Genomic DNA, 12,974 nt, shown 5'->3' on the forward strand with positions numbered 1-12,974 from the left:
GACTTAGCCCTATTTGGTCAAAGACCATCTTCTGTATACCACTCCTACCTTTTCACAACTGATTGGCTCAACGCATTAAGAAGGAAAGAAATTCCACAAATTAACTTTAACAAGGCACACCTGTTAATTGAAATGCATTCCAGGTGACTACCTCATGAAGCTGGTTCAGAGAATGCCAAAAGTGTGCAAAGCTGTCATCAAGGCAAAGGGTGGCAACTTTGAAGAATATCTTTTTAACACTTTTTTGATTACTACATGATTCCAAATATATTATTTCATAGTTTTGATGTCTACTATTATTCTACAATGTAGAAAATAGTACAAATAAAGAAAAAACGTTGAATATATCACTATAATTGGGGATCCTGCTTTCTGAAAACATCATCTTGTACTACCCTAGTCGGCCGTGAACTTTATGGCTTCAATGAGAGGGGGCAGTCCATCTGCCATGGGTTTTCTGGTCCATTTGTAATGCGTCTGTGTGTAGCTGGTGTAGACGAGTCAGGCGCAAGACAGCAGATATGAGTAATGTACGCAATTTTACTCAACAATAATCACAATACACGTCAAATAAATCCAAGGCCACAATAACGGACCGCAATACAATAAACAATCACTCACAAACAAACATGGGGGAACAGAGGGTTAAATAATGAACAAGTAGTTGGTGGATTGAAACCAGGTGTGTAAAACAAGGACAAAACAAATGGAAAAAGGAAAGTTGATGAGCGATGGCTAGAGGCCAGTAACGTCGAACGCCGCCCGAACTGTCACGACTTTTGCCGAAGTCGTTGCCTCTCCTTGTTCGGGTGGTGCTCGGCGGTCGACGTCACCGGTCTTCTAGCCATCATCGATCCATTTTTTTTCCCCCATTGGTTTTGTCTTGTCTTCCCACACACCTGTTTTCAATCCCATCTATTACCTGGTGTGTATTTAACCCTCTGTTTCCCCTCATGTCTTTGTCAGAGATTGTTTTATGTCAGTGTTGTTTCTTGCTGTATAGGTGTGCGATGGGTCCTCGTATCCATGTTTATTTTATGTATGTACATTTTCGTGTTTGGAGTATGTTAAGTGGACAGATATTAAAAGACTCCATTTACACTCTGTTTGACTCTCCTGCGCCTGACTTCCCTGCCACCTATACACATGACTCTGACACGAACAAGGAGAGGGACCCGACTTCGGTAGAAGTCGTGACACCATTTTGTACTGTGACACAGAGAGCAGAGCACTGTCTGCTGGAAGGGTAATGTTGCACTCTGGATCAAAGGTAGCTCAGTAATACATTAGCTATTACGTTTACTACATAAAGAAGCCCTAGCCTCACTTCTCCCATAGTCCAGACAGACTCAGAGATGAACTTGACTGCTGAGAAACACAGTGTTCCCCTCAGTGATGGGAACCGGATTCCCCTATTTGGACTGGGGACTTATGGAGACCCACGAACGGTAAGGGAAACCTTTTTTTTTAAAGAGCAGTTTGAACACCAGGTGCATGTGGGAAAAAAGATTTGACCAAATGTACTCCTGCACAAAAACTTCACATTACATTGTTGGTGGAGTATTCAAGAATAGCAATATTTGAATTTCACATTTTTCAAGAGTATACCTGACAGTCTGATTTGGATAACATAATTAGGATTTTTCACTGACAGGCAGGCCACCTGTTAATCTCAGTCCCAGACACGTTTAGCCTGGGGACGAGGTCAACCACCTGTAAACTAGAAAGCGCTTTGAGAATCAAAGATCAAATGAGTCCATGTTCATATGAGCACAAAGTCCATGTTAACTGCTGTGATTGACTGGTTAAACACTAACTAGTAAAAAACGAAGTAGGCCTTACTAATGTCTCTAAGTTTAAGAAATAAATGGACTTTCTTTCATGTAAATTCACTCTCTAAACTCTGTTTGTTGACAGACACCCAGAGGCACAGCGTTAAACAGTGTGAAGCATGCAATAGATGTGGGGTACAGACACTTTGATGGGGCTTTGGTGTATTTCAATGAGCACGAAGTAGGCCAAGCCATAAGAGAGAAAATTGAGGATGGAACCGTCAAAAGAGAAGACATCTTTTACTGTGGAAAGGTGAAGTTGTTTTATTGCTGGTTGATTTACACACTTCAACTTCACTTAACTTTCTATCACAGAACCATAGTAGGCCTTTATTTTAAGGGCTGGTTACACTGGCACAGATGCCTAGTCCTTGATTCAGAACTAGAAGAGTTCAATGAGGATTCCCAATTGAAAGTGCATTTTTGTCCAGGAATAGGTGATAATCTTTGTCCGGTAAACTGGACAAAGACTACATACCTTTTTGTATTTGTTTTGTATTTTGGGGTCTTTTCCATTGGTTGTATTGCAATCAAGCAACGCTAAAGTATTTGAAATGATATCAAATAGTATTTGAACGCAGGTCTGACAGCCTAAGAGCGGTTGGTCATAGCAATCTCTTTCTACCTGTCTCAGCTATGGAACACCTTCCACCCTCCAGAGCTCGTCAGGCCTGCCTTAGAGAGAACACTGAAGGCCCTGAAACTGGACTATGTGGATCTATACATCATCGAGATGCCCACTGCATTCAAGGTTAACAGATTGTAACTACTGTAGTCTACAGACGTCAGTTTGAAATTGCACCCACCACTTCAAGGCCAATGTAAAAGACCAATTCTAAAAAGTTGAACTATTTTTAAGTCAACTCAAAATGTGTCATTCATTCTTATCACGGTATCTCAATTTCAGCCTGGTGCAGAGTTTTATCCTAAATATGAGGATGGGCGGTATATTTACCATGAGACAGACCTATGTGCAACATGGGAGGTGAGTTCTGTCTTCCCGGCCCATAGCCAACTGCATCATCGTCTCATTATCAGAATCAATTGTGTTTAGAATAGCTGAAGGAATCTCAACAATCAGCATACTTATGGGGTGGTTATAATGAACAATATAAGAAAACCAATGTACTACAGAGTATTAGAACAGCATAGGCACTAGCCTATATACAAGAGTAAATATTCTGGGCACAAATATAAATTCAATTGCAATGGCCTTGGCTCTAATCTCTGTGTCAAGGACAATGCCATAAATAGTCAGTCGACCTCTTTCCAAAGTTCTCCAGTCTCTAGAATTTGTGTTGTTTTTCTCTGGGGTATGTCTCTCTCATTCTGGTAAATCAGTATGAAGGACATATTTTAAAGTCTCCTCTATTCCAACAGGCTTTAGAGGCCTGCAAAGATGCAGGGCTGGTCAAATCTCTGGGAGTCTCCAACTTCAACAGGAGACAGCTGGAGCTTCTACTGAGAAAGCCTGGCCTCAAACACAGACCTGTGTCCAACCAGGTGGGGCAAATTCTCTCTCAATGCTGAGATGCTTATGCAATTACATTTGCAAAACCTCATTTCAGATTTGTGCACATAACTAATAAGTGCTATATATATATTTTCAATACAGGTCGAGTGCCATCCATACTTCACTCAGCCCAAGCTGCTTGAGTACTGCCGTCAGAATAACATTGTGATCGTAGGCTACAGCCCCTTAGGCACTTCAAGGGACGCCTCCTGGGTGAACCTGAAATGCCCTCCTTTGTTGGAGGATGAGGTCCTGGTCTCCATAGCAAAGAAGTACAGAAAGAACAGTGCTCAGGTGGCCCTGCGATTCAATGTCCAGAGAGGAGTGGTGGTCATCCCCAAAAGCTTCAGCGCTCACAGGATCAAGGACAACTTTCAGGTTCAACTGAATTAAACATAGTCAACAACCACTAATATACACTGAGTGTACAAAACATTAGTAACGCCTGCTCTTTCCATGACATGGACTGACCAGGTGAATCGAGGTGAAAGCTGTGGTCCCTTAATCCCTTTTTAAATCCACTTTGAAGTCCCTTTGAACGGGGTATGGTAGTAGGTGCCACGCTCAAAAGTTTTTCTTGTGTATTAAGAATGGTCCACCAACCAAAGGACATCCGGCCAACTTGACACAACTGTGGGAAACATTGGAGTCAACATTGACCAGCATCCCAGTGGAATGCTTTCGAAACCTTGTAGAGTCCATGCCCTGACAAATTGAGGCTATTCTGAGGGCAAAAGGGGGTGCAACTCAATATGAGGAAGCTGTTCCTAATGTTTTGTATACTGCATGGTGACCTATTTCAGTTATACCCCCTTTTTGTACTCTGTTATAGATATTTGACTTTTCACTCACTGAGGATGAAATGAAAACCATTGAAGGACTGAACAAAGACATCCGTTTTGTGGAGCTTTTAATGTAAGTATTGCACTTTAGTAGCTACAATATTGAGTCAGTTTTTATATTTAGGTGTTGATACAGTGTGTTGGTTCTTTTTCCCCACAGGTGGAGTGACCATCCTGAATACCCATTTCTGGATGAATATTAAGCCTGGCAATATAACTCCATGTTTTCCTGTACCCTTGACAAATTCACTGAACATGTTTCGTTTCTTTGTGTGGAACCATACTGTAGTAGCCTACATTTCTTTGGGTTAATTCTGTCATTTTGTGAGGCAGTACCCCTCATCAAAAGACCACTAGGGGGCTCTACTTGACAATGAATGAAAACCATTGACCAGTTGACACGAAAAAACTGTTTGAGAAATCAATCCCTATTGCACCTTAGTTGTATTTAACACATTTTAAAAAGTATAATAACCGGAGACTGCTGAAGTATCCCAAATATGCTGAATTATTCTGATATGTAACAATAGTCTCATACACTGTTAAGACATTCCTGCTCCTAGTGTTTGTTTATCGATCAATAAATGCACGTCAAGCTGACTTCTATGTGGGAACTCTGGTCTAGTGTGACAAGTAGTTGGCAAGTGAGTAGAAACAGACTGGCACTCTGGCCAGGTTACCTAACCCTAACCAATCAATGTTTATCTGACACACTAACCTATAGGGTAGAAACAACAATTCAATAGAAAAGAATGTCCTATTATACTGAGTGTACAAAACATTAGGAACACCTGCTCTTTATATGACATAGACCGACCAGGTGAAGGCTATAATCCCTTAATGATGTCACTTGTTAAATCCACTTCAATCAGTGTAGATGACAGGGAGAAGACAGGTTAAATAAGGATTTTGAAGCCTTGAGACAATTGAGACGTGGATTGCGTATGTGTGCCATACAGAAGGTGAATGGGCAAGACAAAATATGTCCGTGCCTTTGGTAGTAGGTGCCAGGTGCGCTGGTTTGAGTGTGTCAAGAACTGCAACGCTGCTGGGTTTTTCACGCTCAACAGTTTCCCGTGTGTATCAAGAATCATCCACCACCCAAAGGGCATCCAGCCAACTTGACACAACTATTGGAAGCATTGGAGTCAACACGGGCCAGAATCCCTGTGGGACGCTTTCGACACCTTGTAGAGTCCATACCCCGACAAATTTAGGCTGTTCTGAGGGGCAAAAAGGGGTGCAACTCAATATTAAGATGTCAACTCAATGTCTTGTAAACTCAGTGTATATCTCTGTAATACATGTCCCCATACTTGACATAGTTTTACATATTCCTCAATGCCCAGCTGAGCCACTGAATTTCCAATTGTTTTAAATGTGTGGAGTGCTCATGATAATACTACATGCTTTTCAACCACTGACTTTACATCCATCAACCATTTAGATGTGTCATCATGGCCTCTTAGTGCAACGCATTGGTCCAATTAAGATAAAGCAGGGCACTATGGGAATATTTATGGCCAAACCTTCCCACTGTGTCTCACTCAGACCACTGTTCAGGCCCAAACGACCTGCCCTCACAACAGGAGACCTGGAGCTGCATGCTTAAACCTCCTAATGAACAGCATGGTTGTTATGAACAAGACAGGCTGATTGTAATAAGGAAAGACAGGGCAGCGTCTTCAGCCTGACAGACAGACACAGGGTGAGTCCTAATTAGCAGCCTATTCACTACTTTTGACCAGAGCCCTATTGGAGTCCTATGGGCCCTTGTCAAAAGTAGTGCACTACAAAGGGAATAGGTTGTCATTTGGGATGCATGCACACTCTGATCAGCAACCTGTCGCAGTACAGTGAAGAACAGCAGGAAACTGAAAGGAAATGTTGTTGGCACCTTTTTCTCTTTGTGCTTTTTTCACCAAGTGTGACAATTAAGGTCTTGACACATATTTTAAAGAATGGAATGTGCGGGCAAATTTAATTAAGCTTTACTGGTAAACAGCACTGAACGACTGAACTATGGTGACCTGAAGCAGTTGTTTTGCTTTAATTTTGTACATTGTCTTGACTCCTTTTATCATTTCTAAGTCGACCTTTAAAACAAAATTGTACTGATCATATACTGTCACGCCCTGACCTTAGTTATCTATGTTTTCTTTATTATTTTGGTTAGGTCAGGGTGTGATGAGGGTGGGTATGCTTGTTTTGTCTAGGGTTTTTGTAGATCTAGGGGTTTTGTAAGTCTAGGTAATTGTAGGTCTATGGTGGCCTGAATTGGTTCCCAATCAGAGGCAGCTGTTTATCGTTGTCTCTGATTGGGGATCCTATTTATGTTGCCATCTTCCCTTTTGGTTTCGTGGGTCCTTGTCTATGTGTAGTTGCCTGTTCAGCACTTAATTGTATTACTTCACGGTTCATTTTGTTTAGTGTTCATTCGTTTAAATAAATAGAATGTATGCATGCTGTGCCTTGGTCTCCTCCTTACGACGGCCGTGACATATACACTTGAGGTAGTGGATGGAGTATTTGATATTATCCCGTTAAGCACAAAGTGGTTGAATCAACGTTTTTTTCTACGTCATTTCAACCAAAATATTTAATGTGATGCCGTTGAAAGGAATTTCAATATCATTCTTTTTTTTTTACCCCACTTTTAATCTAATTCCAATGACATGGTTCAAATTTTTGTTGATTTCATGTTGAATTCACTTTAGTTTACAACTCAATTAAATGTAAATAAGTTATTAAACTGTTGAACTGACGTATGTGCCCAGTGGGATGGTCATTCTATCTGATCAATCTGGGCATACCCATGGTCAAACCAACAATCCTCTCAACTGTACTTATAGATGTATCCTGTTGGGATTATTAGTTCAAATCTGTACGGGAAATAGTGTCATATAATGGGAACCGACGGGAGGAAGTGACGTTGTATAGGATGGGGTTAGGGCATACAGGATTGAATGGTACTTGGATGTGTAATGGCGGTATGGTACAGGAAACGGTTGAACATGTATTATTATTTTGTGAAATGATTGATGTAGTAAGGGATAGGTTGTTTAATTAACAGGTTATTTTGGGTGGGGGTGATGGAAGTCGTGAGATTTGTAGGGAATTATTTTATTTTATTAGAAATTCAGGGTTAGCTAGGAGAATATACTGGTAGGTTGTGACTGGCTTCACACTCCAGTACAGTAGGTGGCGGTGTATGCATCTGTCAGTGGGTTGCAATCCGCCAATACAAACTTGAAGAAGCTCACTAGGTCCTTGTATAAGGACTGAGTCATGGTGACCCAGCACACAGTGAAATGAGAAGATGAAAGATCCAATGTCAAACTACTACAAGAAGCAGGCATTAGGAGAATGCCAAAGGTTACAACTACTGATGAAACATCATCCCACCCTTTTGGCAGGTTAAATGGGTTGTTGTTTCGGGTAAACACAATTTCATAGACAACAGTATTGGTTATGTAAGTTGCTGTCCTTGCTGTCTTCTGTACAGAGCTATAGACTGTCTACTATTCAGTTCTGTCTGTTAGTCAGTTCTGTTGCAATTGATATACAGGTCAAGAATCTCTATGCATACATTATGAACTAGAAGCAGTTTGGTGGTGGAATACAGTGTAAAGCACTGTGAGTGATCATTAGAATAGACGTAGTAAAGAAGTACAGTAAAATATATTATGCAGATAGATCATTTGTTGGTTCCACATTGATAGATAGCTATCTGACAAAGCCAATCTGTATCTCTAATTTACGGTCACTGCAAGACCCTGAATACAACAAGTACAACAAAGTCAAACAACTACAGGTTGTGGGAAAGCAAACTTCTATGTCTTTGACTAGAATAATAATACAATTTGAAAAGGAAAACGAAAATGGGGGTAGAAAGAAAGGAAAAAACACGCTGACCCCAAAATAACCTGCAAAGCACAAAAGACCAAAACACATCAGCCTCAGAAAAGGCTTCTAGATTGTTAAGACCCACGACTTTCAAACAAATGCTCTGAACTGGGCCACTCTAGCCCCCTGTGGTGGGAAAATGTTGTGAATGGTGTGCTGGGCCTGTGAGGAAGGGATCCGGTCGGGGGAATAAAGACTATTTTCTGGGAGCTGAATCAGGGATGTGTTTGGGAGCAGGGGCTTCACTAAGCAGGAGTGATGTTTTAATTACAATCAGTCAGTGCAGACAGCTTAGAAATCTCACTTGACTGAAGGAATATGGGATGGGGTGGGATGGGGCTCCTTGGTGTGTGTGTGTGTGTGTGTGTGTGTGTGTGTGTGTGTGTGTGTGTGTGTGTGTGTGTGTGTGTGTGTGTGTGTGTGTGTGTGTGTGTGTGTGTGTGTGTGTGTGTGTGTGTGTGTGTGTGTGTGTGTGTGTGTGTGTGTGAGAGAGAGAGCGCACGCGCAAGCGTGCGTGCGTGTGGCTACACATGTAGGATCTTAATTTGAGGCAGTTTTCTACAGCAGGAAAATAACCTGTAGCAACAGGGAACGTTAATTATTATGTGAATTATAATTAATGGACATTTTTGTAGGGGTTGATACATTTTTTGTAAGGGAAAATTAAGTCTGAAATTTAAAAGTGGAAATGACAAACTTCAGAATACTTTTTAAACCTCAAATACACTACACATGTTAACTACCTGCAACAGGGTGGTCAAATTAAGGTCCAACATGTATCTATACTGAACAAAAATATAAAAGCAACATGTAAAGTGTTGCTCCCATGTTTCATGAGCTGAAATTAAAGATCCCAGAAATGTTCCATACACACAAAAAGCTTATTTCTCTAAAATGTTATGCGCAAATTTGTTTACATCCCTGTTAGTGAGTATTTCTCTTTTGCCAAGATAATCCATCCACCTAACAGGTGTGGCATATCAAGAAGCAGATTAAACAGCATGATCATTACACAGGTGCACGTTGTGCTGGGGCCAATAAAAGACCACTCTAAAATGTGCAGTTTGTCACACAACACAGATGCCACAGATGTCTCAAGTTTTGAGGGTGCGTGCAACTGGCACGCTAACTGCAGGAATGTCCACCAGAGCTGTTGCTGGATAAATTAATGTTCAGTGTAAGAACACATTTATTAATCTGCTTCACATATCCCCCAAAATATATTTTACTCACAAATTCCAAGAATCCTTAAATAATATGATGGCAACTGGGAAAATCCTCAATCAAAAAGGCATCTACAACTATCCCATCTCAGTGTATTGTTGAAAATAAGACCTATAGTGAACGTGATGTTATTCAATGTGAATTGAATAAATTCTTTGTGAATGTGTGTTACTCTCTGTCAAAGAAAATTTTGAAAACTGATAGAAATCCCTTGGATTACATTAAGGGACATTTTCCTTCAGTTTGATCTTCCAGATGTAATGGAGGTGATGGAGGTAACTGGAAACTTAATGATATCAGCAGCAGGTCATGATGAGATTGATGCCTCTTTGGTGAAATCAGTGTCTTCCTCGATTACTGAGCCTCTAACGTATATCTTCACCAAATCTATGCAAACTGGTATTGTTCCTAAAGATTAAAACATTTTCCAAAATGATCACCCTCTATAAATCTGGGGATCCAAGATCTTTTACAAATTATCACTCAATATCTGTACTACCATGTTTTTCTAAAATCCACCCCAAATTGGTGTATAAGAGAATGTCGAAACATTTAAATCAACACTGTAGTCTATATGAGCACCAATATGGTTTTCATAAAAACTACCCCACAGAAATGTCTCTTCTGCAACTTTACAGCCCTTACCAACTGTCATATATACTCCCTCTCTGGCCTCTAGGTCATCAGGCTGCTGATTATCCCGCACACCTGTCATCATCGTCTCGCGCACCTGCGCCTCATGACACTCACCTGGACTCCATCACCTCCTTGATTATCTTCCCTATATCTGTCACTCCCCTTGGTTCTTTCCTCAGGTGTTATTGACTCTGTTTTCATGTAGGTGCGTTGTTTGTGTTTCGTGGTCATTGTTGCGTTTATTTATTAAACCACTCACTCCCTGAACTTGCTTCCTGACTCTCAGCGCACTCGTTACAGAATAACGCCTCACCAAAGGGACGCATCAAGGGGTGTTTTTGATTTGTATTTATTTTTGTTGGAGCTAATGTCGGTCCGGATGACCGAACCGGAGCTACCTGGGAGGCCTCAGCCAGTTTGTCAGGCTCGACAGGCTCCCATGCCTCGGGGAGGGGGTACTGTCACGTGTGTTACCAGGCTGCTTGTGATGGTGCACACCTGTCACCATCTTTACACGCACCTGCGCGTCATCAGACTCACTTGGACTCCATCACTTCCCTGATTACCTTCCCTATATATGTCACTCCCTTTGGTTCCTTCCCCAGACATCATTGTTTCTGTTCCAGTGTCATGTCTGTGCGTTGTTTGTTTCTTTTTTTGTTTTATGTTGTGTTTTTTCATTAAAACACTCACTCCCTGAACTTGCTTCCCGACTCTCAGCGCACATCGTTACACCAACAATGAACACGCTCTTGGCATCTTTTTAGATTCATCCAAAGCATTTGACGCCATTGATCATGATATATTACTTTCTAAATTGCATTATCATGTCGATTTAAGGCAGCCCTCTGATTCAGAGAGGTTGGATTAAATGTGAAAGACACATTTCAGTTGAAAGCAATCAGTTGTGCAACTGACCAGATAGCTCCCTTTCCTTGATTGCCGTTTTCATGATTATACATACAGTATAATTGGTTGTTTATGATAGAGAACAATTTGTTCATGCAAACGGCTGTGCATCTACCAGGGCCAAGATGTCATGTGGTGTGTCACAGGGTTGATAATGGGACCTTTGTTATTCCTCATCTATATCAATGACCTTGCTGCGATGTCTTCTACCATACTTCCCGTTCTCTTTGCTGATGATACCAATTTGATTTTCACACTATTTTGATTCACTAATTAAAGAAGCCAACTCAGGTATGGTCAAATTGTCTCAATGTTTCCAAATAAACAAAGTATCTATAATGTAAAAAGAAAATCCATCTTTATTGTATTCACTAGTAAGAATGAGAAATATTGTAAATACATTTTAAAAAAGAGCAAATATCTCAATTGGTGGGAATGAAAAAAAAGGAACAAGTCACATCCACTAGATTCCTCAGAGTTGTAATTGATGAAAAGTTATCCTGGAAAGATCGTGTTCAATTTGTCTGTAGAAAAGTGATCAAATCTGTTGGTATCATCAGAGAGATTAGAGGTTTGGTTCATTAGGCTTGATTCCTAACTATACTATAGCTTAGTTTAGCAATATCTCATTTACTGTAATATTGTCTGGGCCAGTACATATGCCTCCTACCTACACAATTACTCATCATACAAAAGACATTTGCTAGACTAGCCACCTCCTCTAATTAACTGGCTCCATCTGCACCTTTGTTTAAGAAACTGAATATCTTGTCTATTTATGACATTAATGTACGCCAATTATGCATTTTCATCTACAAATACTCATAGCTCTCAGACAGTTTCCATAAACCCTTCAATGGATTCTTCCAGGTTAATTCTGAAATCCATCCATCAGTATATAACACGAGACACTGCAATAACCTTCACCTTCCCCAATGCGGCACCTCACATAGTACATTTCATAACAGACACCATACTCTGGAATTCTTATCTTTACGTTGCCAAAACCACATCATCCCTCAATAAGAGGACTGGGTGTCAGCCTGATGAACCAAACTAGCCAATAATTCCCTCCATGTATCATAACTCACTCAAACACACACACACTTAATAAAACATGTTTTTTCTTATCCGGCTTATCCGGCCACATCCGGCTTTTCACCTGCGGGATCATCTGAGACCAGCCAACTGGACAGCTGATGAAACTGAGGAGTATTTCTGTCTGTAAAAAAAGCAGCCTGCCCAGTCATGTGAAATCCATGGATTAGGGCCTAATTCATTTATTTCAATGAACTGTAACTCAGTAATATCTTTTAAATTGTTACATGTTCCGTTCTATTTTTGTTCAGTATATATATATAGTTAGATCACTCATTCACTCTCTACACTCTCTCTACACTCTCTCTACACTCTCAGAAAAAAAAGGTTTACATTTGTTACTAAACGGGTACAACTGCTTGTCACTGAGGTGGTACCCTGTAAGGGGCTCATTTGTACTTTTTCTAATAGGTACATAATTGTACCCCAGATAGTAGCTTTCTCCACAGGTACATTTACATTCACATTTTAGTCATTTAGCAGACGCTCTTATCCAGAGCGATTTACAGTTAGTGCATTCATCTTAAGATAGCAAGGTGGGACAACCACAAACAGTGCCATCAGAAAGTATTCAGACTCACATTTTGTTACATTACAGCCTTATTCTAAAATATATTAAATAAAATGTTTCCTCATCAATCAACACAGAATACCCTATAATGACAAAACAAAAAAGGATTTTCAAAATGTTTGCAAATTTATTAAAAAATCAAAAACAGAAAAACCTTATTTACATAAGTATTCAGCCCTTTTGCTATGAGACTCGAAATTGAGCTCAGGTGCATCCTGTTTCCATTGATCATCCTTGAGATGTTTCTACAACTTGATTGGAGTCTACAATTGGACATGATTTGGAAAGGCACACACCTGTCTATATAAGGTCCCACAGTTGACAATGCATGTTAGAGCAAAAACCGAGCCATGAGGTCGAAAGAATTGTCCATAGATATCCGTGACAGGATTGTGTCGAGGCACAGATCGGGGAAGTGTACCAAAACATTCAAATCAAATCAA

The 12,974-nt window shown here is 40.5% G+C and overlaps 1 protein-coding gene across 2 annotated transcripts; it reads left to right on the forward strand.

Moving 5' to 3' along the window:
- Positions 1-1,245: 1,245 nt before the first annotated feature.
- LOC129862679 (aldo-keto reductase family 1 member D1-like) lies at positions 1,246-4,787 on the forward strand. Of its 2 annotated transcripts, XM_055934565.1 has the most exons (8): positions 1,252-1,448; positions 1,918-2,085; positions 2,467-2,583; positions 2,740-2,817; positions 3,213-3,335; positions 3,448-3,723; positions 4,178-4,260; positions 4,348-4,787. In XM_055934565.1, the coding sequence occupies exons 1-8, from the start codon at positions 1,356-1,358 to the stop codon at positions 4,388-4,390; spliced, it is 981 nt and encodes a 326-aa protein (XP_055790540.1). In that variant the 5' UTR covers positions 1,252-1,355; the 3' UTR covers positions 4,391-4,787. The 2 variants fall into 2 exon arrangements, with proteins under 2 accessions (XP_055790541.1, XP_055790540.1); XM_055934566.1 differs by lacking the exons at positions 2,467-2,583; positions 2,740-2,817 and having other exon boundaries at positions 1,246-1,448.
- Positions 4,788-12,974: the final 8,187 nt, after the last annotated feature.

The sequence above is a fragment of the Salvelinus fontinalis genome, chromosome 9, assembly GCF_029448725.1.
Source record: "Salvelinus fontinalis isolate EN_2023a chromosome 9, ASM2944872v1, whole genome shotgun sequence".
Taxonomy (NCBI): Eukaryota; Metazoa; Chordata; class Actinopteri; order Salmoniformes; family Salmonidae; genus Salvelinus; species Salvelinus fontinalis.

Bases quoted from the DNA above. Each gene is read 5' to 3' on its own strand.
- LOC129862679 (XM_055934565.1), top strand. From the start codon at position 1,356: ATGAACTTGACTGCTGAGAAACACAGTGTTCCCCTCAGTGATGGGAAC. The intron at 2,584-2,739 runs GTTAACAGATTG...TCTCAATTTCAG, and splicing joins AGATGCCCACTGCATTCAAG to CCTGGTGCAGAGTTTTATCC. The intron at 3,336-3,447 runs GTGGGGCAAATT...TTTTCAATACAG, and splicing joins ACAGACCTGTGTCCAACCAG to GTCGAGTGCCATCCATACTT.